Below are 24882 nucleotides of genomic sequence, written 5' to 3' on the forward strand. Positions count from 1 at the left end.
GTCTTAATTGGTTACTGCAAAGCGGGCTAAAGGCCAGCAGTGTGTCATTTTGTTTGTTTTGGGAAAAGTTCATTGAAGCCTCAATGTGCCCTGACAATTAGTGAGTATGGTTTGTGGCAGAGAGGGAAATTAAAGAATAGCTATACTAGATTTAACATGGAGGAAGATTGTTACTCAGTAGCTTCTTAATACACATTTCAAACCTGGAAATAAATGTGGATATATGACACTTTTGTTATGTGTTCTTGGCTTAAATATTGATATATGAAGTCTTATTGTTTGCACAGATCAGCATTGATGGATTCCTCCCCAAACCGGTCTCAGATTTGAATTCCACCAGCTCCTATACACCTGATAAAACATTCATCTTTGTAAATAGTCGACCTGTGCATGCCAAAGAAATACTTAAGGTAAAGGAACTGCCACATACCATCAATACCAATGTACCTACATTTATTTAATGTTTGTGTGTGTAAATATATACGTGTTTGTGTTGAAATTTGTATATGAATGTTCAGTTGACTTTTTCTGTAAAATGAAATGTCCTTGCATAACTGTAAAATGTGGATATTAGCCTCAATTTAGAAAGAATTTTTGGATAAACTATCCCTTTAAAAAAAGAAATGCTTCAGTTGCATTATAGTGTCCACATCAATCATTTAAATTAATGTGGTAAATTAATTCAAATAAATGTATAACTTGTGAGTGATACTGTACAATAACTGAGATAAAACATTGAAAAAGGGACCGAAAGTGTCATATTTAGGTTCCAGAATATCGTAGCATGTTTTCACTCTCAAATGAGTTTTGTCATCATTTTATCATTAGAAAATCCAGTAATTTTGCATTATGCGTCATATACAGTTGTAATCAAAAGTGCTTTCTATAGGTTTTATCAAAGTGCTGGAATGGTTACAGATTTTCTGAGCAATACCTTTCTCTGTTTAATATATTTTACCATATTTAAATCAACTAAATTGTGTAAATTGTCCTATGTAATCTGTAGAAAAAGCTGAAATCAATAGATTTGGTCTAGGCCTAGTTATGTTCTTATTTGATGATTGCTTAGTAACGATCTAAGTGTAAAATTTACAAACAGGTTAGAAGTAAAGTTGTAAACTTGAATATATATGTGTTTGTGTTGAAATTGTATCCACTTGTATCCTCACAATCTTCTTGTGAATGCACATTTTACCCTGCAGCTTGTCAAGCAATACTACACCAGTGCTCAATCGAATAATGAATCTGCAAACCGCCGATATCCCTTTTTAATGATGAACATCACCATACCCGCCTCGACAGTCGACGTTAACCTGACACCTGATAAAACCGAAGTGATGCTACAGAATAAGGTACAAACATTTATACTAAAAGTAAAACACTGTTCCTTCCTACCATGCTAATTAAACTTTCATTAACACTTTTCTCCAGGAAGAAGTGCTATTGGCGGTGGAGACTATGTTAATCTCCTTGTACGGCGACTCCACTGGCGATGATAATCTCAAAACAGGAGGAAATCCGCCCAATGCTAGTTATGTGGATGTACCTGAACATGCTAATGTAGTTGTTCCTACACATACCACAGATATTAGTTTGAACGACCCAGAATTGCTTGAGCATTCTTCCACGAATGCAGAAAAACAAGATAGTGAGCTATCCTTGAACAACACTGCAAACACCAGCTCCTCTTCGATTTCAGAGGATTGGGTGATCAACAGAAGCTCAAGTGATTTTGACAGTATTAATTCCTCATTACCTGCTGACGATGTTGTAATGAACTCTACAGCTGATCTAAACTGTAACTCCCCAAAGGAGACTAAGAGTGACAGTGGCTCTGGTCAAGAGAGCAAAGTATCTGCTGAGAGCTGGAGCACAGGCAGGGCCTTCTCAAATCAAATCACCGGAGAATGCCTGGAACCTGTGAAACTCCACGTCCCAAAAGTAACTGAAGACCTCGGAGGAACTGAGCCCACAAGTACGTCCAAGAGGCCCACTAACGTGATTATGGAGAAAATGGCCAAGCTGACAGCCTACGAGCTGATCAGCAACCGCTCTGTGCGTCAGCCCTTGTCTGCCTTTTCACTGTTTGAGCAAGACACCAGATCGCAGGTCCTCCAGGAGAACCCAAGAGCCAGTCCTCAGGATGTCACAACTGCTGTGAAAGAGAGATGGGAAAGCCTCGGGGAGGAAGACCGCAAGAAGTAAGTTTCCAGATTTCACCCTCGAAGACTCAGTTTCCAGTTGTTGTGATTCAGGCTCTGTGTAGCGAGAGAAAAATAGACCTGCCACTATCATGTGTAAAATATGGATTGGAAAATCTGTTTGGCCTGGTCATGTTACTACCTGAAGGAAGAATTGATCAACTTTTGTATTTTCCAGAAAACTGTGTTTGATTACTTGGTTTGATGGTCAATATGCCTGTTTTCCATTGTAAAAGAGGCATTCCGTTTTTTCCAAAGAATGCCACATTCTTTCAGTCTCAGATGCCAGAAGGTTCCAGTTCATTCTATACCAGATGAAGTCCATATCTGCCTAATTTATTGGTTGTTTTTTATGAGCTCCAGGAAAACTTGGGTTGGATATATGGATGTATCTTATTTTATCACACTAGACTACCAGTCAAATGTTTGGACATACCTACTAATTCTTTATTATTACTCTTTTCCACATTTTAGAATAATAGTCAACAATGAAATAACACGAATGGAAGTATGAGAAATATGTAGTGACCAAAAACCTTAACCATGTTAGTACCCTTTGCCTAGATTCCAGCTCTGCACAGTCTAGACATGAGGTGCATACTGGGATGCTTTTTAAACTGTATTAAAGGAGTTCCCATGTATGCTGGACACTTTCATGTCACTATATCCTAAGTCATCTATTTAAAAAAAATAATAATTAGACTGCTTCTCTTAGCCTTGAGGTCATGAACGCATTAACTAACTTTTCCGTATTTGTCTTTGAGAGCATATGTCATAATTTATATAGTTTTTTAAGATGGAAGAATGCGGTTTTACAGATGCTAGAAACGTGACTTTCAAATGAAAGATTGATATCAAAGAGCACACCCAGGTTCCTAACTGACGAAGAAGACTTGACAGAACACCATCAAGTGTTAGAAAGTATTCTAGGTTATTATGTGCAAAGGTTTTTGGTCCAATAATTAGAATCTCTGTTTTTTCCGAATTAGCTATGCATTCCGTTAATTTTGTGAATTGGTAAGTTTTGTCAGGCCGCGAAGAAATATAGAGCTGAGTATCATCAGCATAACAGTGCCATGCTTCCTAATGATATCTCCAAAGTGTAGCATGTACAGGGTGAACAGCAACGGTCCTAGTACTGAGCCTTGCGGTACTCCATACTGAACTTGTGATCGATATGACATCTCTTCGTTTACTACTACAAACTGATAACGGTCAGATAAGTATGATTTGAACCATGCCAATGCAATTCTACTAATGCCAACATAATTTCCGAGTCTATTCAAAAGAATGTTGTGGTCGATAGTATCAAATGCAGCACTAAGGTCGAGTAACACTAATAGAGAGATACAACCACGATCGGATGGTAAGAGCAAATCATTTGTGACTCTGAGAGCTGTCTCCGTACTATGGTACGATCTAAATCCTCACTGGAAATCCTCGCAGATACCATTTCTTTCTAAAAAGGAACATAGTTGTGAGGATAATGCCTTTTCTAGTAACTTTGACAGAAAAGGTAGATTCGAGATCGGCCTGTAATTGACTAATTGTGTAGGATCAAGTTGCGTTTTTTTAACAAACTATTATAAATAATAGCCAGCTTCAAAGTTTTTGGTACGTATCCTAATCACAAAGAAGAATTACTGATATTAATAAGAAGAGGATCTTTGACCTCTGGAAGCATCTCTTTCAATATCTTAGTGTCGGTGTGGGGTCTAACATACATGTTGATTTAGATGATTTATCGAGTTTAGACAATTCTTCCTCTCTTATAGCAATGAATAAATATAATTTTTCCTCAAGGAAACTACAGTGCACTGTCTGATGCGATACTGTAGTAGATGGTTGCATAGTTACAATTTTCTCTCTAATATTATCAAGCTTGTAAGTAAAGAAGTTCATTAAAGAACTAAAAACACATAAATTCACTGTAAAAAACGGCTTCAAGGGGCTTATTGCTTTTATAAAGCGATTACTCCATAAAAATATTCATTTTAATATTTCTTTTATTCATAAAATAAACACCAGCAACAAAAAATATAACGTTATATAACACATTATTCCTCAGCAATGTAGTTCCATAGAGGTTGCCAAGCAACACATGCAAGCAACAAAGAATCACAAACGGCAGTTGCGCAGTAATACTAATGTAATGTGGTCACAGGTGTTTGTTTGTTGAGTAAATTATAACGGCTTTGAACGATTATTTATAAAGCAATCTTTAGTGTTAGAATTGATGGTTACCATATTTACCATATTTGTAACACAGAGTTGGCTTAGCAACCTTGGCTAAATGTAGTATACATGTGACTAGATAATGATTTGAGATGTCATCGCTTTGCTGCAGAATTTCAATGGCATCAACATTGATTCCATGTGACAATATTAGATCTAAAGTATGATTACGACAATGAGTGGGCCCTGACACGTGTTGTCTACCTCCAATAGAGTTCAGAATGTCTTTAAATGCCAGTCCCAATGCGTCTTTTTCATTATCTACATGGATATTAAAGGGGTGGTTGATTTATGATTTCACTTTTTAACTTTAGTTAGTGTGTAATGTTGCTGTTTGAGCATAAACACCATCTGCAAAGTTACAATACTTAAAGTTTAAAGCAAAGGGAGATATTTTCTTTTAAAGAAATTGCTTTTTAAGGATGGTAGGGACTACACAACATTCCTCCAGGGTTAGTGACATCACCAAGCCTAGAATTTACATAAACCCTGCCCCCTGAACACGATTTATAGATTATCAAGACAGAATATGCTAATCAGTGGCTAGAAGATAACTACACAAGCTACATAAATTCATCAACTAACCATTCAGAAATGTCCTGTTGCATTCTACATGTTGTCACTTCTTCTTGAGTCTCTCCATCATTGTCTGAATCCGGTTTGAACATAAAAGGCTTAAAGTTTTTGAAATTTTCAGTGCATGTTCGTGTGAGTGCAAGCTCTTGAAGCTCCGCCCTCTGTGCTGGGAGCAGCAGCTCATTTGCATTTAAAGGAACAGACACAAAACGATGCGTTTTTGCTTACCCTCAAAAAGTGACAATTTTGACATGCTATATAAAAATATCTGTGGGGTATTTTTAGCTAAAACTTCACATACACACTCTGGGGACATCAAATACTTAATTTACATCTTGTGAAAAGGGCATTATTATACCACCCCTTTAAAATCGCCAACAATAGGGACTTTATCTGCAGCCAGTACTAACTCTGATAGAAAATCAGCAAATTCTTTGATAAAGTCTGTATGATGCCCTGGTGGCCTGTATACAGTTGCTTGTACAGTTGTCAAGCGGGATTTGTCACTTATGCTAGATAACGTTACAAAAAGCTCCATCACTTCAAAAGAATTATATTTAAAACTAGACCTCTGAGTAATACTGAAGTGATAAATTTTATTCAGGATTCTTTGAATCTTTTTGTAACATAATAAATGTCTTTACTGCATCTTTTGATCAATTTAATGCGTCGTTGCTGAATAAAGGTATTCGTTTCTTTATTCAGAGGGAATAAAAACCTCACAGACCCCAAACTATCGGAACTATATTGGAGGCACATTCTAATTCGAGCATTTAATTGACAAAAATCTGTTGCGAAAGATGAGTCGTCAAGATTTTTTGTTTTTATTTCCAGAAGAGAAATACTATAAATTTGTGTATCTCTGTTAAAAGTGATTTTTGTAAAGCACACTAGCTTACATTTTTATGGCCTCAAAGCTAATCAATTTAAAGCCACAAAAATCACATTTTTAATTGAAAATTTTCAAACCTTAGATTAGGAATACATCAGGGTTATCACTTTAAACTAAAAGGTAAAAGGGTTATCCCCTCAAAAAAAATTGTCTAAATCACAGCATGCCAAGTCAGCATAATTAAATGAATGGAAAGTGTGTTTCAGCATTGCTAGAGGCACTTATGTAACATGGAAAAAGACATCTGAATCCTGTTGCATATTACTGTTGTCTTAAATGTGAAATAGCAAGCTTGTTTTCCTGCAGATATACTGTACGGTAGCATACACTTCTGAGAATCATACATGGATTCATGTAACATAGGTGCATCACATATGGGCATGCTGAGCTAAGGGGTCAGAGATTGTTGACATGGATGTTTGCGGGAGGGAGTACCATGCTTGTTATATTTTGGTTGCAATGGTCTGATGCAGCAATAAAATGTCTGGCGCTGATCCAGCGACTCTATATGAACTTGGTTTACATCCAAAGTGCCCACACCAAGGGAACATTGCTTTCTTATTGCATGGTTTATGTGCGTTTGATGCTCGTTATGAATTCCAGTCTGAAAATGCAAACCATGCTCCCTAAGTGGCTATCATCACGTTTGCGAGTGTCCACTGAGGTCCATCTCAGAAGGCAAGAGAGAGGATGGTGTCTTTATTTGCTGTTTCTGTGCTGTTTGCACATTCATCCCATCAGTGGAGATATTGTGGGCGGCTCCTTGATGTACATAGTGTTATTGTAGTATCATTGAGTTTGTGTTAATATTTTGATATTTTTATTTTTATCTTGTCTGCTTTCACTTTTATTTCTTTAAAGTTTCAATAGTAAAACGTTAGTTTCGCTAATTTTGTGTTTTCGTCATTTTATTTTTAGTTTTTATGTCTATATATTTTTTATTAATTTAATTAGTTTTAGTTTGTTAAACTAAATGAAAATGAGAAATATTGCCTTAAGTTTTTTTTAAATATAATTTCAGTTAACATTTATTTTGTTTAGTATGGTTTTAGTTTTTAGTTAACGATAATAACCCTAGCGCATTGTCTTAATTTGGCCAGAAGCCATATCACCCTGTAGCCCAACACTAGTTGCCCTCTGAAGCTAAGCAGGGTTGAGCCTGGTAAGTACCTGGATGGGAGACCTCCTGGGAAAACCAGGTTGCTGCTGGACGAGGTCTTAGTGAGGCCAGCAGGGGGTCGTAATGCCCCAGTATAGTGATGGGGACACTATACTGTCAAAGAGCACCGTTCTTCGGATGTTAAACCGAGGACCTGACTCTCTGTGGTCATTAAAAACCCCAGGATGTCCTTCGAAAAAGAGTAGGGGTTTGCCCATTGGCCTCTGTCCATCATGGCCTCCTAATCATCCCCATATACTTATCGGCTCTATCACTCTGTCTCCTCTCCACCAGTAAGCTGGTGTGTGGTGGGCGTTCTGGCGTAATATGGCTGCCGCCGTAAAAAAAAAAAAGTAAAAAAAACGCTATATAAATAATGGTAATGAATTTTTATTTGTTATTATTACGTTTTGTCTCTGAAGGTCTGTGTTAAAATTTGGGGTGATCATATTTGGACGCTCACATGAAATCAATGAAAGTTTTGTATCTTAGTCAATGTGTTTTGGCTCATTTATGTATATATACTAGTATACTTGACACAATTCACTTTTTGCTGATATAGCCTACACCAGTGGTTCCCAACCCTGTCCTGAAGGCCCCCCAACACTACACATTTTCTTTGTCTCCCTAATCAAACACACCTGATTCAACTCATCAGCTCAATTAACCCATGTGATAATGAGCTGATGAGTTGCATCAGGTGTGTTTGATTAGGGAGACAAAGAAAACGTGCAGTGTTGGGGGGCCTTCAGGACAGGGTTGGGAACCACTGGCCTACACTAAATGTACAGTCATTCTTTTCTGGGAAAACAAAGTCCCTCCTTCTAATGTCGTGTGACACTGACTATCATGTAGCAAATCATGGTTCACGGCTCTGTCCTAATTACAGCCTATTGCTAAATCAATACAGATAATTATATTAAGACACAAATTGTAATATCATCATAAATACATTTAATCTTATAATCTGAAGGTTCCACGGTTTCAGTTCTATTCTGTATGTAGCTCACAAATCTGTGCCCTTTTCGATGGAAACACATGTTGCATCAGGGCAATAAATTAGGATTTTAAAATTTAATTAAACAGAATGGGACCTCAACTTAACTTATTATTATAAAATTATGTAGTTGCAGCATCTGCCAGCAGGTGCAAAGCTTTATCCCATTCCCAGTGATTTGACCATGTCGCAATTGTAAGTGTATTTGTGTAAATTTATATAGTACAATGCATTGCTGTGTGATTGTATTGTATACATATTCTGCCCATATGCAGACAGTCTCATGCATTTAGATACAAATTCGGGCTACGCGTCTACAATCGCCTACGTAGGCGAAATTTGTTTGACATTTCTAATCGTAAACAGCCATGTTGAAGACTGAGGTAATGTTTTTCATTGATGTTATGGCAGTCCACTCTGCTTATTGTTTTTCGAGAATATTGCACTCCTGTTTGTCATTGTGTACGAAACTTCACGCCAATAAATCATCAGAAATATTGCAGACTTGTGCGTGTCTCAAGCGCCCTCTTTACGTTCGTCCTAATGCCTGTTCGTTGTCCGTGGATTTGCCCATAATTTGCGTTTAAAATGGAAACGTCTTTAGACATGGAAAATCGATTTTACAATCGATTCAATGAACACTTAGGCCTATGTCTCAAAAATCGAACAGGATTTTTTCACAAAAGTGACAGCCCTAATACAAACTACATTTACAAAATTTACAAATTTTAATGTTAGGTGCGATTAATTACGATTAATCAATTTGACAAGCATCTCTTGCTTACCAAGGCTGTATTTATTTGGTCAAAAAAAAAAAAAAACAGTAAAATATTATTACAATTTAAAAGAATGTATTTTGAAATGTCATTTATTCCTGTGATGGCAAAGCTGCATTTTCAGCAGCTATTACTCCAGTCACATCTTTTGTAACATTATTAAGGACTTCTTTTTTTCATACGTAAATCTCAACCACAAAGTCTGTTTATACATTTTCACTGTGTTCAAACAGCAAACTAAAGTCCAAAAGCCCTCAGGTCAAGAACCCATTTCAGTGTACATGGCAGGGGATCCCCTCAAGCTTCAACCTTCTGTTCCATTATGGAATCATTTATCTCCCCCATTGGCCTCTTACTGCTTTTCTCTTCAGCACATTTCATGCCTTCATCTTGATTGGTGTGGTTTTTATCAGCATTTGCAAGTTGATTTGCATCTTTCTCTTGCACCCGAGCTTTATGCTTCGAAACCATACAGTGCGTTTGAAATGGTGCCCGGTCCTTTGTACAGTAGCGAGCTCCGTGCAATGGCACAGCTGTTAATTGGCAAGCCCATCGAGAAACTTCCAGTGGAGGGTCAGGGCTGCATGTTTTTACAGGCCCTCTCCCCCCTCCCTCGCTGCTCTCCGGCCCCCATCTGGTCACAGGTAGCAGATGTTTTTTATCTCGCCTGTTTCTGCACATTTCTACTCTGTGATTTACAACAGCCCACTTAGAATCACTAGAGCAAATTAAATCAAGGTTCCTTGTGTGAATTGAGTATATTTAATTAGACACAACTTCTGACCTCTTTGCTACAACTCGTTCGTACCCTGCAAATTAATAGGCCAAAAGCGAAGTGTTCCAAACCATGTGTCTTTTTTTCATCTCTGTTATTACTATTCTGTGCATATTAGTATAATAGTAAAGTATAAAATAGTAAAATAATAAAAAATATTTAAAGGGGTCATATAATGTCATTTTTGCACAAGCTAATATGATTCTTTAGGGTCTAAATTAAAAGTTTGTAATATACTTTAATTAAAAATTCTCATTAGTATTGTAAGAAAACACTAATTTTACCTGGTCAAAAACAGCTCTGTTTTCAGCACGCCGTTTAAGTGCATGTGTCATTAAAGGGGTCATATAATGGTACATGCACTTTTACAAGTTGATTGTACTGAAATGTGTGTTGGCAGTGCCTGTACACAACCATCATAAAATGATAAAAATCCATCCAGTGTTTTTTTTTAAATCTTCTTATATGTTTCCTCCCATCTCAAATCAAGCTGTTCGATTTTGTGACGTCACAAAATCGACGCCCCTCCCATGATGGTTGATTGACAGCAGCTTTTCAACACAGACCCGCCCTCGTGAGCGAGCTGTCAATCATAACACGCGCCGACTGGCGCGTTCATTGTTGATAGCTGGAGCACTGAGTAGAATGGTGTCTAAGTGATTGTGGTGTTCTGTTCTTGGGTGTAATAATAACGAACACAGTCATATTGATGTTCCTAAATCCGAACCGCTGAAGATGCAGTGGCTGAGTTTGTTTTCGAAGGGAATATTCCCCACGATCAACGTCAATGCTTTCATGTTTGCGCGAATCATTTCACACACTGCTTTACAAACGAGGATCAGTATAAAGCTGGTTTTGCTAAGAAGCTGCTCCTGAAAAAAGGATCAGTACCAACTATTCGTGTTCCTGCTGCACCTCCAGAAGAAGTGAGTGAGTGTAACGTTTTATTGACCTTTTATATTAATCTTTGCAAATCGCTTGCATGCTTCACGATGAATGCGGCTATTTTCACACTCAGGTACATTACGGCATGTTTTCTATGTATGACGTTCTCAATATAATTCATAATCACACGTTTATAATGAACAACGCGTTATGGTAATTGTGTTATTGTGTTACAAACGGTGTCCGCACAGAACAGAGGGGCGGGGTGAGCAAAGCTCATTATCATTTAAAGGGGTCATATAATGTCATTTTTGCACAAGCTAATATGATTCTTTAGGGTCTAAATTAAAAGTTTGTAATATACTTTAATTAAAAATTCTCATTAGTATTGTAAGAAAACACTAATTTTACCTGGTCAAAAACAGCTCTGTTTTCAGCACGCCGTTTAAGTGCATGTGTCTTTAAATGATAATGAGCTTTGCTCACCCCGCTCCTCTGTTCTGTGCATACACCGTTTGTAACACAATAACACAATTACCATAACGCGTTGTTCATTATAAACGTGGGATTATGAATTATATTGAGAACGTCATACATAGAAAACATGCCGTAATGTACCTGAGTGTAAAAATAGCCGCATTCATCGTGAAGCATGCAAGCGATTTGCAAAGATTAATATAAAGATTAATATGAAGGTCTATAAAACGTTACACTCACTTCAGTTCTTCTGGAGGTGCAGCAGGAACACGAATAGTTGGTACTGATCCTTTTTTCAGGAGCAGCTTCTTAGCAAAACCAGCTTTATACTGATCCTCGTTTGTAAAGCAGTGTGTGAAATGATTCGCGCAAACATGAAAGCATTGACGTTGATCGTGGGGAATATTCCCTTCGAAAACAAACTCAGCCACTGCGTCTTCAACGGTTCGGATTTAGGAACATCAATATGACTGTGTTCGTTATTATTACACCCAAGAACAGAACACCACAATCACTTAGACACCATTCTACTCAGTGCTCCAGCTATCAACAATGAACGCGCCAGTCGGCGCGTGTTATGATTGACAGCTCGCTCACGAGGGTGCGAGGGAGGGTCTGTGTTGAAAAGCTGCTGTCAATCGAACAGCTTGATTTGAGATGGGAGGAAACATATAAGAAGATTTAAAAAAAAAACACTGGATGTATTTTTATAATTTTATGATGGTTGTATACAGGCACTGCCAACACACATTCCAGTACAATCAACTTGTAAAAGTGCATGTACCATTATATGACCCCTTTAATGACAAAACTGGAAGCATGGGAAGAAACCCCCCCAAAAATAAATAAAAATAAAAACTATCTTATATTTTAGCTATTTCTATACTTTTGCCACAGTTTGTTTCATTAGGTGCTTTCTGGGAAGCTTTTTAAACGATGTTGAAATTATTTTATTTTAATAATTAAACAAATATTTATTATCTTTTTTAAGGATCGTCATAATGGGCAACTAAAAAAAACATGAACTTTTAATTTTGTGAAGAAATTCACAATTTATAATTGTCTTATTTTAGTATCATTGAGACACTATTATATTTTTTATTATTGTTTTGAATTAGTTTTTATTTTCATATTTTCAGCTTTCATTTTAATTTAAGTTTTAGTATTTCTATTATGTATTTTTGTCATTTTATTTTATGTTTTTGTTTTTTAAATGTGCATATATAGCTTTTATTTTTATTTCAGTTTTCGTTTTAGTTATTTTAGTACCTCAAGTTAGATTAAATGAAAATGTTGCCTCGGAAACTAGTTGAAGTAAGTAAATAAGATTTTTTTACACACACACACACACACACACACACACACACACACACACACACACACACACGTGTGTGTGTGTGTGTGTGTGTGTGTGTGTGTGTGTGTGTTATTTGATTTCAGTTAATGTTTATTTTATTTCAAGTAACAAAAATGTTTTTTTTATTAGTTTCTTACTATAATAACCGTGCTTCAAGCATTTAAGCATAAGTCTAACTCAGCACATTTTAAGATCATTAGAAACATACATTCAGTCCAAAATGTTAGCTGGTATTGATGATCGGCTACTTTTTCTGTCGCCAGTCCTCAATAAGTGTATCTTCTGACCACATTTGAACAGTTACACAAAGGAAATACAAAATGTACAAATTGGACTGTAACAAAATACTTGTTCTTGTATCACATCCCATCTTAGGTATGAAAGCAAGGCAGAAAAGTCTCTGAACGCCTACAACCTTCAAAGGAAGAGGGCAACGGAGGGAGGTGGCCAGTGCGGAGAGGGCAAGAAGCAGATGAGCGCAGAGTCTTCATTGAACAAAGCTCAAGGCGTGAAGCGCAAGGCCCCCCTCGCCAACCAGCAGGCCCTGGACAAACTCTTCTCCTCTCAGCCCTCGAGTAAGAGGAGCCTTGCCAAGCTCTCCAAACCCCTCCCGTTCAGTATTGCAACCCTCAAGCAGAGTCTTAACCTCCTCTCCTACCAGAACAGCTCAAGTGCGCAGGGCCTCAGGCTTGTAAACCGCTTGGCTTCTCACGGTGCCTGGGTCGTTTTATGCGGCAGAAAGCTCATGTTGTTGAACCCGTTTCGAGTGGAGGAGGCCTTGCTGTTTAAAAGACTTCTGAAGAATAATATACTTCCAACCGTGAGCCAGCAGACCCCTGTACCGCTGACAGATGGGTAGCCAGTCTCATTTTCTCACCTAATGATGACATTTTCGATGTGTACAAACCTTAAATGTGAAAAATATGAATCTACAATAGTAAAAATGTATGGTTTTTGTAGGAAGTACAATATACGCTTAGTAGCTGTATTAATCCTCACTATCCTGAATACTTAATAGAATCTCTAATATTTATATTTGCATATTAACATACATTTCCGTTCCCAGGGTGCTTGGTGGGCCAGAATACATGGATGTCCTCCTGAACATGGAGAAAGACAGTGCCTGCTTTAATGGACACATCTACTTTACTGATCCTAGGCTTGTGGCGAATGGTTTTGAGATTAGGATGATTCCAGGTAACGCTCAAAGACATTTGTACTGTATGTGTGTTCAGTTGAATTAGTTTAATTCACGCTTTTTCGTTTTTTAAATGGCATAGCTCAAAATGAAAATTCTTTATTTACTCCTACTATTGCTGAACACAAAATACATTTTTTTGAAGAATGTTGGTAACCAATCCCTTTTGGTGACCTTTGACTTCCACTGTATATACAAACAAGACCACCCACAAATCTGTCCTCATTTACTACTACTTCTCAACACAAAATAACATATTGTGAGGAATATTGATAGCCAAACTTTTTTGGTGACCATTGATGTCCATTGTGTGGAGAAAAAAAAAATTATTCCAATCAAAATATCTTATATTTTCCATTTAATAGATTATTAAGCCTGATATATTGTACACTGTTTGGCCATTTTAAGATGTAAATAATTTTCCACATTTTTTGTGAATTTTAAATAAAAATATTGTGTAATATAAATGGTAATTTCAGCAATTTGTGCAAATCTAATTCACTGTCATGAAATCATATCACTATGTATATGTTGGCTTGTATATACTGTATGTGTATATTAGCCCGACCTCCACTCCGACGTTCAAAACAACCCGCTTCCAGCAGGCAAAATATACAAACATACTTCACTTCCCACTTGTTTCACTCCACAGCGCTCACATACTTGAGTCTAGAAGACCGCAAACAAATAAATGAAAGGAGTGTCAACCTACGTTGCTCAGCCAATCAAATAAGAGGAGCGAAACTACCTGTTTTATAAATATAACCCTAAAGAGTCGTAATCATGTAAAATAATGATGTTTGACGCAATACAAGACAATTGTTTGATTTGATATGATTTGGACTCAATGCTCTGCCTTCATATAGACAGCGTATTTGGGTGCTTTGGAGCCGGTCACCAAATTGTAAACAATTGTCTGTATTTCACTTTTTCCATTACATATGCATCCCTGGACATTTTCATGAACTTTCAGTATATGATGCTAATGCTTAATTTGTAGTTTTTAATAACTTTTAATTTCCATGCTATTACCTTAGAGACGTTAATTCTTGCTGTGCCAAGTGATGAAGTCATTGTTTATACAAATTGCTTAAGTGGAAAGTGCTTTGTCAGCACTACTTTTTCCCCTACACAGCCCAGTGTGAGCACAGGTATAATATGAAATCGTTTTAAAAAGAGAGGGCTTGATTCTAAGCGATCGGTGCACTTCCTGTATGACTCAGCCTCAGCTTTTTAAGATGGTCGTTAAGTGCATTCGCTTGAATTCGCTGCCCTCCTTCTCTCCTCATGCTCATCATGTGCTGTGGAGTGCGAGAGATTCAGAAATACTTCTACACATGGTTTGTGTTTTTTTTTTTTTCTTTGCCAGGTTTCTCTTGAGAAAATGTGCCTTTATTAATTCAAGGGTCATGCTGTTTAAAGGTCTCTAGGATTGTCCAATTTGATTTAACAAAGGTTGGACCCACTGGACATCATTAATGCCACAGTTCACAAATTGTTTTGAAATGTCAAATATAACGGCTTGAATAACAGGATTACAGTCAATTATTTCTGACAGAATTGCGTGTCTGATTAGTGAAGAATGTGTTTGCTTTAAATGTTTTCTTGTGCATTCTTTAGGTGCCTTCTATTTTTCAATATTATAAAAACAACTCTTGTTAGATTATTAGAGGGGTTTCTAGTGTCTAGTGTCACTGTGACCAATACTCAAACTGGCAATGAAGTATGGAATATGTCTTTCATCAAGCATATTCATTACCTCACTTTTAGAAAACAATGTTTTAAACTTATTGTAAAAAGTATATTAGTGTAAATATAGATTTTTTTTCGATACATATCGATTCTGAAATATCTGAAACGCTTCCAATACTCTTTTCCAGCAGAATAGATACATGATACACATAAAGCCACCTCTCAGTACTAAATTGAGTTCTTTTCACTGCTTATTGCGACCGAACAGTCAAATACACACAAACTAATGTCAAAATGCTGGTCTTGGCGAGTATTCACGTCTGTTTAACGCATGTGTAACAGTATAATGGATCCGTGCGTCAGGTCTTAAAGTGACAGCAGCCTAATATACCTGCTGCCAAATTATGAGATAATATTAATATGGCAGTTTTTCCCCATGGTATCAATGTCAAAATTGTGGCCAGTGAAAATGCTGACTGGCTAGTAACTTTGGAAAACCACTAGCCACAGTGGCTGGTGAGCAAAAGAGTTAATGTCAAGCCCTGCTGTAGAATTCAACCAATCAGAAGAAGAAGAAAAAAACGAACTTCGAAAATCCTGAAGTGTTTCCAGTTAAGTATATCATATGCATCAGAGATTCAGTTAGTGGTCTGAATCTCTGGACAATCCTAGGACCCTTTAAACAGCATGACCCTTGAATAGGGTTAGTTAGGATATGAAGTCAAGCAGAAACCATAAAATATCTAATTTTCGACACTGACAAATAAAACAAATTGGCAGATAACTGATGTAGTTCTCATGCATGTGGTGCAAAAACATTTTCAGGTTTAGAACCAATTTATTCTGAAGTGTTGTCCTCTCTCTGAGGAGGCCACCATCCTAGTCCTCATTTGACCTTATTTTGCCTGTTGTTATGAAATGCACTTAAGACTTCCCACTCAGTCTGTTCCTGTAAGTGTTGTGTTGGTAAGGGTCATCGTGGTTGATGCTGGCTCGCTGCCTGAGCTTTTGCCAGCATGGTGGATTTGCACTAGAGTGTGGTGATGTGGTGGAAAATTGCCCTTTACAAAAGGGAATAGTTTTGGAGCCAACTTAAGGGATTTGGCAAAAACACGCACCAGATTTCTAGCCCTTTCAAAACCCCAAAGTAATAAACTTTGGTGCATAACTCGCCCTGCACAGTTTGTACTACAAATATGAACGATACCTGAAAATCTTCAGCTTGTTGAGGAGAAGTTTCCTATTATATTTGCAAACCATCAGATTTACACCGGGCAGATAATTAAACAGAGTATCATACAGACTTGCAGTGTTGTTGCTTATTGTTAACTAAAACTAAAACTATTAGAAATAATTTTAGTTAATTGAAATAAAGCTGAAATAAAATGTAAATATTAGATGAAAAACTTAAACGAAAATTAGAAATGTTGCCTTGTCAGCTAAATTTAAGTAAAATAAGTAATAAGTACTAAAATGATATTCTGTTTAATTATCTGCCCGGTGTAAATCTGATGGTTTGCAAATACCATCAGATTAAAAAACTAAAACTATTAAAAAAAAGCACAAGTTACTAAAACTTTAAAATTTAAACTGAAAATATAAAAAAAGCTCATTCTAACTATTAATAAATTGCTTTTATATTTACAGCGTGTTTTTACAAGTATTGAGCATTGTAGCCAATCACAATCATTTGTTGAGCGTGTGAACGCAGTGTCCTATCAGAGGTGCTAGTCAGTAAGTTAGTCAGAATCACAGCTGAAAACGCACAAGGTTTTGTTCACACTCGCAAATCCTTTCATTATAACCAATAAAGTGTAAAAACAATGCAAATAAGAGATTCATTGTACAGTTTTTTTGTACTGCTTTTTTATTATTTACGCAAGAGTGCAGAATTCAGTGAGCTTTAGAGATTGACAGCCTTGGTGATTATAAAGGGAGGGCTCTTCTCTTGCTTTCTGTTTATTACCATTCACAGTCTGAATATAAGTTTAGTTTTAGTAATTGAATCGAAAACTGCGATGATTGACATCGATAACCAATGGACGAGACAAAACGGGACACATTTTTTAAAGTACTTAATTCAACAGTTTTTGCTCTGGTACCGAAATTGGTACTGAGAACTGCGAAATTGTACTTGTATGGGTACCGACTACAAAAATGTTGGTACCATGACAATTAGGGCTGCACGATATTAAAGAAAATTGCGATAAGCTATAACTCATTAATGAATGCAATATTCGATATGCGATACGTTAATGCTTAAAGTGTGTAAAATAAATTATCTTTAAGATATGTTTCAAATGTTATTCAGCCAAGAGCACTGAGTGATTTTCTCTGTCTTTTGTTCATGACCCCAGTTATTGCAAGCTGTTGCGATATGCATGTCGCGATATATACATTTGCGATATTTCGATAATTTCGATATATTGTGCAGCCCTAATGACAACCCTACCACATAGCAGTGCCATGGTGAAATATCAAACAGAAAATATAATAATCTACCATTTGCAATGGAACGAATCAAGTTCTGACATGATCATAAATTTACCGTTATGTTAAAAATGCATTTATTGACACTTAATTAAAGTAGCTTTTGGGTTGTCTATTCAGTATGTACTGTTTTTTAATATCATTTTGTAAGCATGTCAGATCAAGTCAGATTTTAAATGACTGCGTCTCTGTTTAAAGCGCATAGGGAAGGAGAAAATGTTTAGTCTGCGTTTTTTTGATGACCTTTCCATACATTTCACCTCTTCATTGAGATGCGTCTAGGGAAAAGCAATCATCTTTAAATCATCTGTTGAAAACCTCCTCCACCTTGGTTTTTCTTTCCAGTCCACAAAGACATGGTAATAGCGTAATTTGGTGCGGTGCCCGCCTGACTTGGTTTCCAACCAGCGTGTAAATCACAATATTTATTTATTATTTTTTTCCTGGAGAACGTTGTACTTGGAGTTTATTAATCCTTCCTTGTTGCTTATCTTGGCAAGGTTCCTCGTCTTCTGAGAGGCATGTTGAAGTGACGGGCATGGCCGACTGCATGCCTTTCTTCGGGATAGGAGACCTGAGGGAAATTCTGCAGGCTATAAAGGTCCGGGATGCGAAAACCGTGGAGCAATGTAGACCTCTCAAAGTCTCAAACTACCTAGAGGTGAGAGATGCTCCTTGGAACATACTTTTTAATGACCCATTTACCATCACAGTATGGTAAATCACAGTACAGACTACACTGTAAAAATATATTTTTTGAAGATAATTGGAGTACGTTTTACAAGAAAATACAATTTCAGTCTTTCTACTTAAAATCTTCACATTTATTTATGAAATTACAAGCAATTTCGAAGAGAAATTTTGTTCTACACCAATTTTTTTTCTTTATAAACTCTTTTTCCCACTTTTTCTTTCAGAGTGAGGCTGTGAGACTAGCTAGACAGTTACCTCTAAACCTCTCCAGAGCTGATGTTACAAACACGCTTTACCGAATGAAACATGAACTTGAAGAGGAAAGTCAGGTCTGCATTCACGGACGACCATTTTTTCACGACCTGGTTACCATTCCTGAAACCGAGCTGGAAGCTCTGCAAATCATGTCTAGTTCTTGCTAAAGATTTCAATGACTTCATTATAAGTCCAAATTGTTCCACACTAACATTTACTGTACCATATAAAGGTATGAAAGTTGTTTTTTGGAATAAAAAAAAATTTTCTTGATGAATTGATGTTTTCATTCATGATTTGAGGTATAATCAATATACATATGTATTTATGTGCATAGATCTTGCATAACCCCATTGTTGGAGTAACGCATTACAAGTAACGTAAGTTATGTAATCAGATTACTTTTTTCCAAGTAACTAGTAAAGTAATGCATTACTTGTATCTGAGTTACTTTGTTTAAATAAGTAACAGAAGTTAGGGGAGAGTGGGGTGATTTGTGCCAGGGGGGAAGTAGTTCCAGCCTTTTTTCTGGAAAACCATAGAAGAAATTGGTCATGTGTCCACATCATTTTGAAAAGCAATCACTTTTACTTGTCCTCCAAAGACGGGAGACACATGGCATGAGAGTTAAGCATATTTTAGTGCAAAAAACTGTTTTTTCCCTTTCAAATTAAAATTTCTATGATTAAGGTTTTTTGATTGTAGTGTCTGAACAATTATAGACAAGTTTGAAAACATTTCACACATGTTTTAGTGCTTTAGTAGGCTACACAATGAGTCTATACAGTTAGCATGATGTTAGCTCTTAACTGCTGGATCATGCTAGTTTTTCAAACCTGTGGGTCTGGGGTGATTTGTGCCAAAGGGCCTGGGGTAAGTTGTGCCAGATCCAGACCACCTAGACCTACATACTCACAGGGGATAATCTTGAGAAGTGTGGAGATGGGCATGCCTCATCAGTGTTTTACTTGGGCCTGCCTGTTATTTGTTTAATTTAGCTAACACTGATTTCAGTTTTGAGTTTGCTCTATGTTATTAAAAAGAAGTTTTATTCCGTTTTTAAGTGGCCTATGTCAGGATGTTTAGAAATTAGCCTAGTCACTTTATTCTTATATGTTACATAATTGACAGACAGCGCTATGTCAACAGGCATCTATTGCCAAAGCCTTTTTGCCAGAAATGATTCACAAATATCATATATTGTGTTGCTATGGTGCTCTAAATGGTTGCTAGGGCGTAGTTTGATAGCTTCACAATGATCCTGAGAGACTGATTGGTCGTCTGAGTAAAATGAGCCCGCCCCCTTGTCTCTATGACACTGTGATCCAGAGTTATGTTCAATACAAAATCCCTATGCAATTGACCATAGTAGGAAAAACGCATGCTATGGTATTCCAGGGTGAAAATATCTAAATAAACCTTAAATGATTAATTTTGTATTGAATTTATCTTGCTTTCATATAGCATTATGGTTCATAACATTAAAATGTTCTGTTTTACTTCAGAAATCACTGGCACAATTTACCCCCAATGTATTCCCCCAAAGGCACAACTTCCCCCGCACCAGGGGCAAGTTGTGCCATGAGACCACTTTTTTTCCAAGAGCTATATTTCTGAAACAATTTATTTCAGATCCAAAGTTATTGTTCTCAGGGATGCACCACATCCTGAAATATATGTACATCCTTAAGTTGAAGGCATTACTGCCATGGCCTCACTTTAAAGTCACTTTGAGTAAAAACTGGCACAACTCACCCCACTCTCCCCTACATTGTTTTCCCGTTTATAGACTGACACCTCTCCTGTCCCATGTTGAGAGAAATCAGGAGTAAGATACAGAAGTGTTGTGGGCGCTGTGTTAACATGATGGTTATTGCAGTCCTAGACTAAATGTGAGCTGGCATTTACTCATCTCACTTGCACAAAAACAGATTCAGTATTCCTCAAAATAAATAAAAACTGTGAAATTCAAACCTGAATTTTACGCATATTTAATGTTGAATTACACAAATATACTTTCCCCCGGTTTCACAGACAAGGCTTAAGTCTAGTCCCAGACTAAAATGCATTATTGAGCTGTTTTAATTGAAAGCAACTTGCACTGACATATCTTAAAACATACCAGTTATGTTTTTTTCTAATGCATGTGTATAAAAGCTACTTAAATATCCTAATTGAACTAAAGCCTAATCCTGGCTTAATCTAAACCCTGTCTGTGAAACTGGGCCTTCATGTATTTAATCTAACTTTATTAACCAATGCCTTCCCTGCGGACCTTCGATGATCCAGTTCTATCGTACTACTGTGCAAAAATGACTTTAGATAAACATCACATCTGTGTTTAATTTTTTTGTTTGTTTTTATTGCTGAAGAAAGTGTGTTGAATTTTCTTCTTCTGCGATCCATAATAGCAGCACAGTTGAAAGGTTTATTTGAGCGGCGCCCTCTACTGTAGAGGCGTCAATTTGCATTTCCTTCAGCCTGAGGCTTATTAGTTTCACTGTTGGTGTGAAAGAGCCTTTATAATTACCAACATTTTTGGGGGTAAAATTTATTGGTAAACTTTTTTGTTTTTGTTATTAAAAAACAAACAAGCAAGCCCAGCAGCCCAGGTGAGGATAAGTAACGTAACATTACATTACTTTCCATAAAAAGTAACACAATTAGTAAAGCAATTAGTTACTTTTTAGGGAGTAACACAATATTGTAATGCATTACTTTTAAAAGTAATTTTCCCCAACAATGGTCGATTCTAATATGATTCTAATAAAATAGCTGGCCACAGTAATTATAATGCATTATAGCTGCTTCAGTCCAGATTTTGACATCCTTGGTTTATGAATGATGTAACTTTTTATGAACGATTTTATGAGGGCAAAGTTACAAATTTTTGTTTGAATGTGAATATGATTTTAAGATTCAAAAAAAACTTTTTTTTTTTGTGATGTTAATGAATGTATTTTGCTTTTCTGTCTTAATTTATTGTGGGGAAATTGTTTTGGCATTACTGGTAATGAAGGAAAGGTCAAGCACCCAACTTTAAAAGTTTGCCTTGTTGACTTCTGATTAGAAAAGAAAACAAGCCAGAACTACTGACCCCACAGCAGATGCCAGTGAACCACAAAATTGAATGCAGTGTGGTTGTAAATTCACTCTTCCCCAAAAATCAGCACCTTGAATGCTGATCATGAAAGCAGGCACTAGGGGCCCATAAAGCCAAAAGAGATGGGCTCTGGGGGTTGCCGAAAAGTGTGCAGTCGCAGTCAGGGACCTCCAATTACCAGCTGAAAATAAGGCTCAGATGCTGTGAAGTTTTAACAGTTGCTCCCCTGTAGACATATGGTTTGTGGTTTTCCAGTGTTTGATCAGTTCCACGAACTGCATTTTAACCTCTGGGGACCCAGCAATTCATTTTTGTCCTCTATAGAGGACACAATTTGAAGGAACTTCTGGGTTCTTCAGAGATATAATGTTTGGAGGTATGCATATGAAAACATTGTCTCAATGGTTGTTTAAGTAATATCATAGTTATAAAAAAATATGGAAAGAATAACAGTATGTTCATTATTTACACCACTGCTCAAACGTTTAGGGTCAGTACGTTTTATGTGTGAAATTGATCAAAAGTGACAGTGAAGACTTGTATAAGCTTACAAAAGATTTCTATTTCAACTTTATATTCATCAAAGAATCCTGAATTTCTTTTTATCATAGTTTCCACAAATATATTTAGCAACACAACTGTTTTCAAGATTGATAATAATAAGAAATGTTTCTTATGCAGCAAATCAGCATATTAGAATGAGAACCATTCTTTGAAAAAATCTTTAAATAAAACACCAAACTTTTGAACGGCAGTGTAATTGATTTTCCAATTGTTTCTTGTGGGAAAAAAAAAAAGCTAAAGAAATTTTTAGGAGGAAAACAAGCTATCAAGCTTCAAAAAGAATGAAAAGGCACTATGAAGAATAAAGCGGTCCATGTACTATATTCATATTGTCTCATCAAGTCATAGTTTTCATTATTACGAAGTCATTATTCACTGAATATTCTGATTCTGATTCATTCATTAATCTTTGAGTCCATTTTTTGATTCAGTCTGAATGATTCACTCACTAATCAGACTTATCTGATTCTCGAGCTCAACTCACTGACACAGTGATGAGGTTGCAGCGGATAACCGCTCACAAATCCATAGCCACCATATTCATTCAGAATGTCCAACCTGTTGTTTGCAGTCCCTCTTAGAGTCCACAGTGTCACAGTATTGTTTTTAAAGTGATTCTCGAACAGCATTAATTGTGGTGGCAAGTGGTTGGTTTTAGGAGAGAGTAAATGTTAGGCGTAATTAACGGCGCTATTGAGTTCGGCCTCTAAATTACTCAGACACGTCCTAATTCGGCCATAATTTTGCCAATCAGCTGCTGTAAAGCAATTACCTTGCACTCCTTAACTTAGGCACTCAAGAAACATGTGCTCTGTGTTAAATATCACTGCTGTGAAAACATGTTAGTCTTTATTGTCATTTAAGCTCTTAAAAGCCTTTTGAAACAGGTATCTGCGGTGTCTCAGGGTTAAGCTAGGCCCTGAACATCTGGGATTTATTCCCGGTTTCACAGACAAGGTTTAGTCACTTTGATAGCAATTAGCTTAGCCTAGTTCATTCATTAGGAACCAAACAGAGATGAAGTTAGAAGCGACCAAACACCTCCACGTTTTCCCTATTTAAATACAGTTACACGAACACGAGTAGTTACATGACCAAGTATGGTGACACAAAATAAAACGTGGCACTTTTCTAAGCAGGTAAAAAGAATAATTATAATGTATGGCGGAATAGCACTTGAAGTTGGGAGCACTTCGACTCGGCGCAGTAAAAAGTCACATTGACAGAAGTGAGTGGGAGAGGGTTTTTCAGGAGCGACTTTTTACTGCGCCGAGTCGAAGTGCTCCTGTGTCCCAAGTGCTATTCCTCCATACATTATAGTTATCCTTTTTACCCGCTTAGAAAAGTGCCACGTTTTATTTTGTGTCACCATACTTGGTCGTGTAACTACTCGTATAACAGTATTTAAATAGGGAAAACGTGGAGGTGTTTGGTCGCTTGACTCACTTCTAACTTCATCTCTGTTTGGTTCCTAATGAATGAACTAGGCTAAGCTAAGTGCTATCAAAGTGTCGCCGCGCGCCAGAGTGATTGGGTGGTACTGGGGTACTGGGCTACTACTCCGCAGTGGTACGACCCGTTCCAGTCTAAAATAGTCAGAATATAAACACTAATTATAGTGTACCGTAGTGATTCAGGATAAGATAAAAACAAGGTTTGGAAAATGGATTCATGATGTACTCGCTTATTATATACATTTTGTAAATATTTAACACAAAAAAAGTTACGGACTGCAGCTTTAAATGTCCTAATTTAACTAAGGCCTAGTCCCGAGCCCTGTCTGTGAAACCAAGCCTTAATCTTTTTATTTAAACCCAGGATTAGAAACAGATTTGTATATATACATAAAAAAGATTATGATGTTAAATTAATAAGACATATTTAAGATTTCCTGCAAATTTATAGCGATAAAAACAAAATCTAGGTATTACAGACCTCTTTGGAACGCATCAATACTTATTGACTCAGCACAAGATTATGAGCATGACGTTATTATTTGTGGTCTACATTGTCCCAGCAAATTTTAGTCAGTCATGCACTACGCCATGTTTCCGTTTGCTAAATTAAAACAGCTGGGTGTGGTGCTGGGTTCCTTTCTCTGGCCTTTCTCAATCCTCATCACTGAACTAAAAATAGCCAGGAGGAGATGCACGTAGCATGTGTCGTTTCATTTTGGATGTGAAAAAATGTGCACAGTTACTGTACGTAAAGCCAGAGAGGGGCACAAGCAGGGGAGCCTCAGGCAATCAACACCATCGGAATAACCCACGAGATCCGACAGGCTCGGTTTTTCTCACCACGGTTCGTCACGGAATATGCAAACCTGTTGCATTTGCAGTATTCTGAGAGAAACTGATTTTTGGCCTAAAACGGATGACAGCTGGTAAAATGAATTTAGTTTGACCTTTATAACTGAGGGGTCACGTGTTCTTGAGATGATCATCCTGGCTAATCAGGCTGATATTCATATCCAAAGCATATACGGCACAGCTTTCGAGAGAGCAGGCACACATACTCTCAACTTTAATGGAAGTCTGAAACAAGGGTCAGTAAGAAA

At 37.0% G+C, this 24882-nt stretch overlaps 1 protein-coding gene across 2 annotated transcripts in view; it reads left to right on the forward strand.

Moving 5' to 3' along the window:
- The window catches only part of pms1 (PMS1 homolog 1, mismatch repair system component), a 31173-nt gene extending 12240 nt beyond the window's left edge, over window positions 1-18933 (forward strand). The window contains exons 7-13 of one of the 2 annotated variants that reach the window (XM_081367661.1): window positions 288-410; window positions 1203-1352; window positions 1432-2201; window positions 12706-13185; window positions 13397-13527; window positions 18211-18371; window positions 18628-18933. In XM_081367661.1, the coding sequence (XP_081223787.1) occupies window positions 288-410; window positions 1203-1352; window positions 1432-2201; window positions 12706-13185; window positions 13397-13527; window positions 18211-18371; window positions 18628-18825 (2013 nt within the window). In that variant the 3' untranslated portion in view covers window positions 18826-18933. The remainder of the gene's footprint in view (window positions 1-287; window positions 411-1202; window positions 1353-1431; window positions 2202-12705; window positions 13186-13396; window positions 13528-18210; window positions 18372-18627) is intronic. The other variant, XM_081367662.1, reaches the window with a different exon arrangement.
- Window positions 18934-24882: the final 5949 nt, after the last annotated feature.

This window comes from Scardinius erythrophthalmus, assembly GCF_964197995.2.
Source record: "Scardinius erythrophthalmus genome assembly, chromosome: 6".
Classification (NCBI taxonomy): Eukaryota; Metazoa; Chordata; class Actinopteri; order Cypriniformes; family Leuciscidae; genus Scardinius; species Scardinius erythrophthalmus.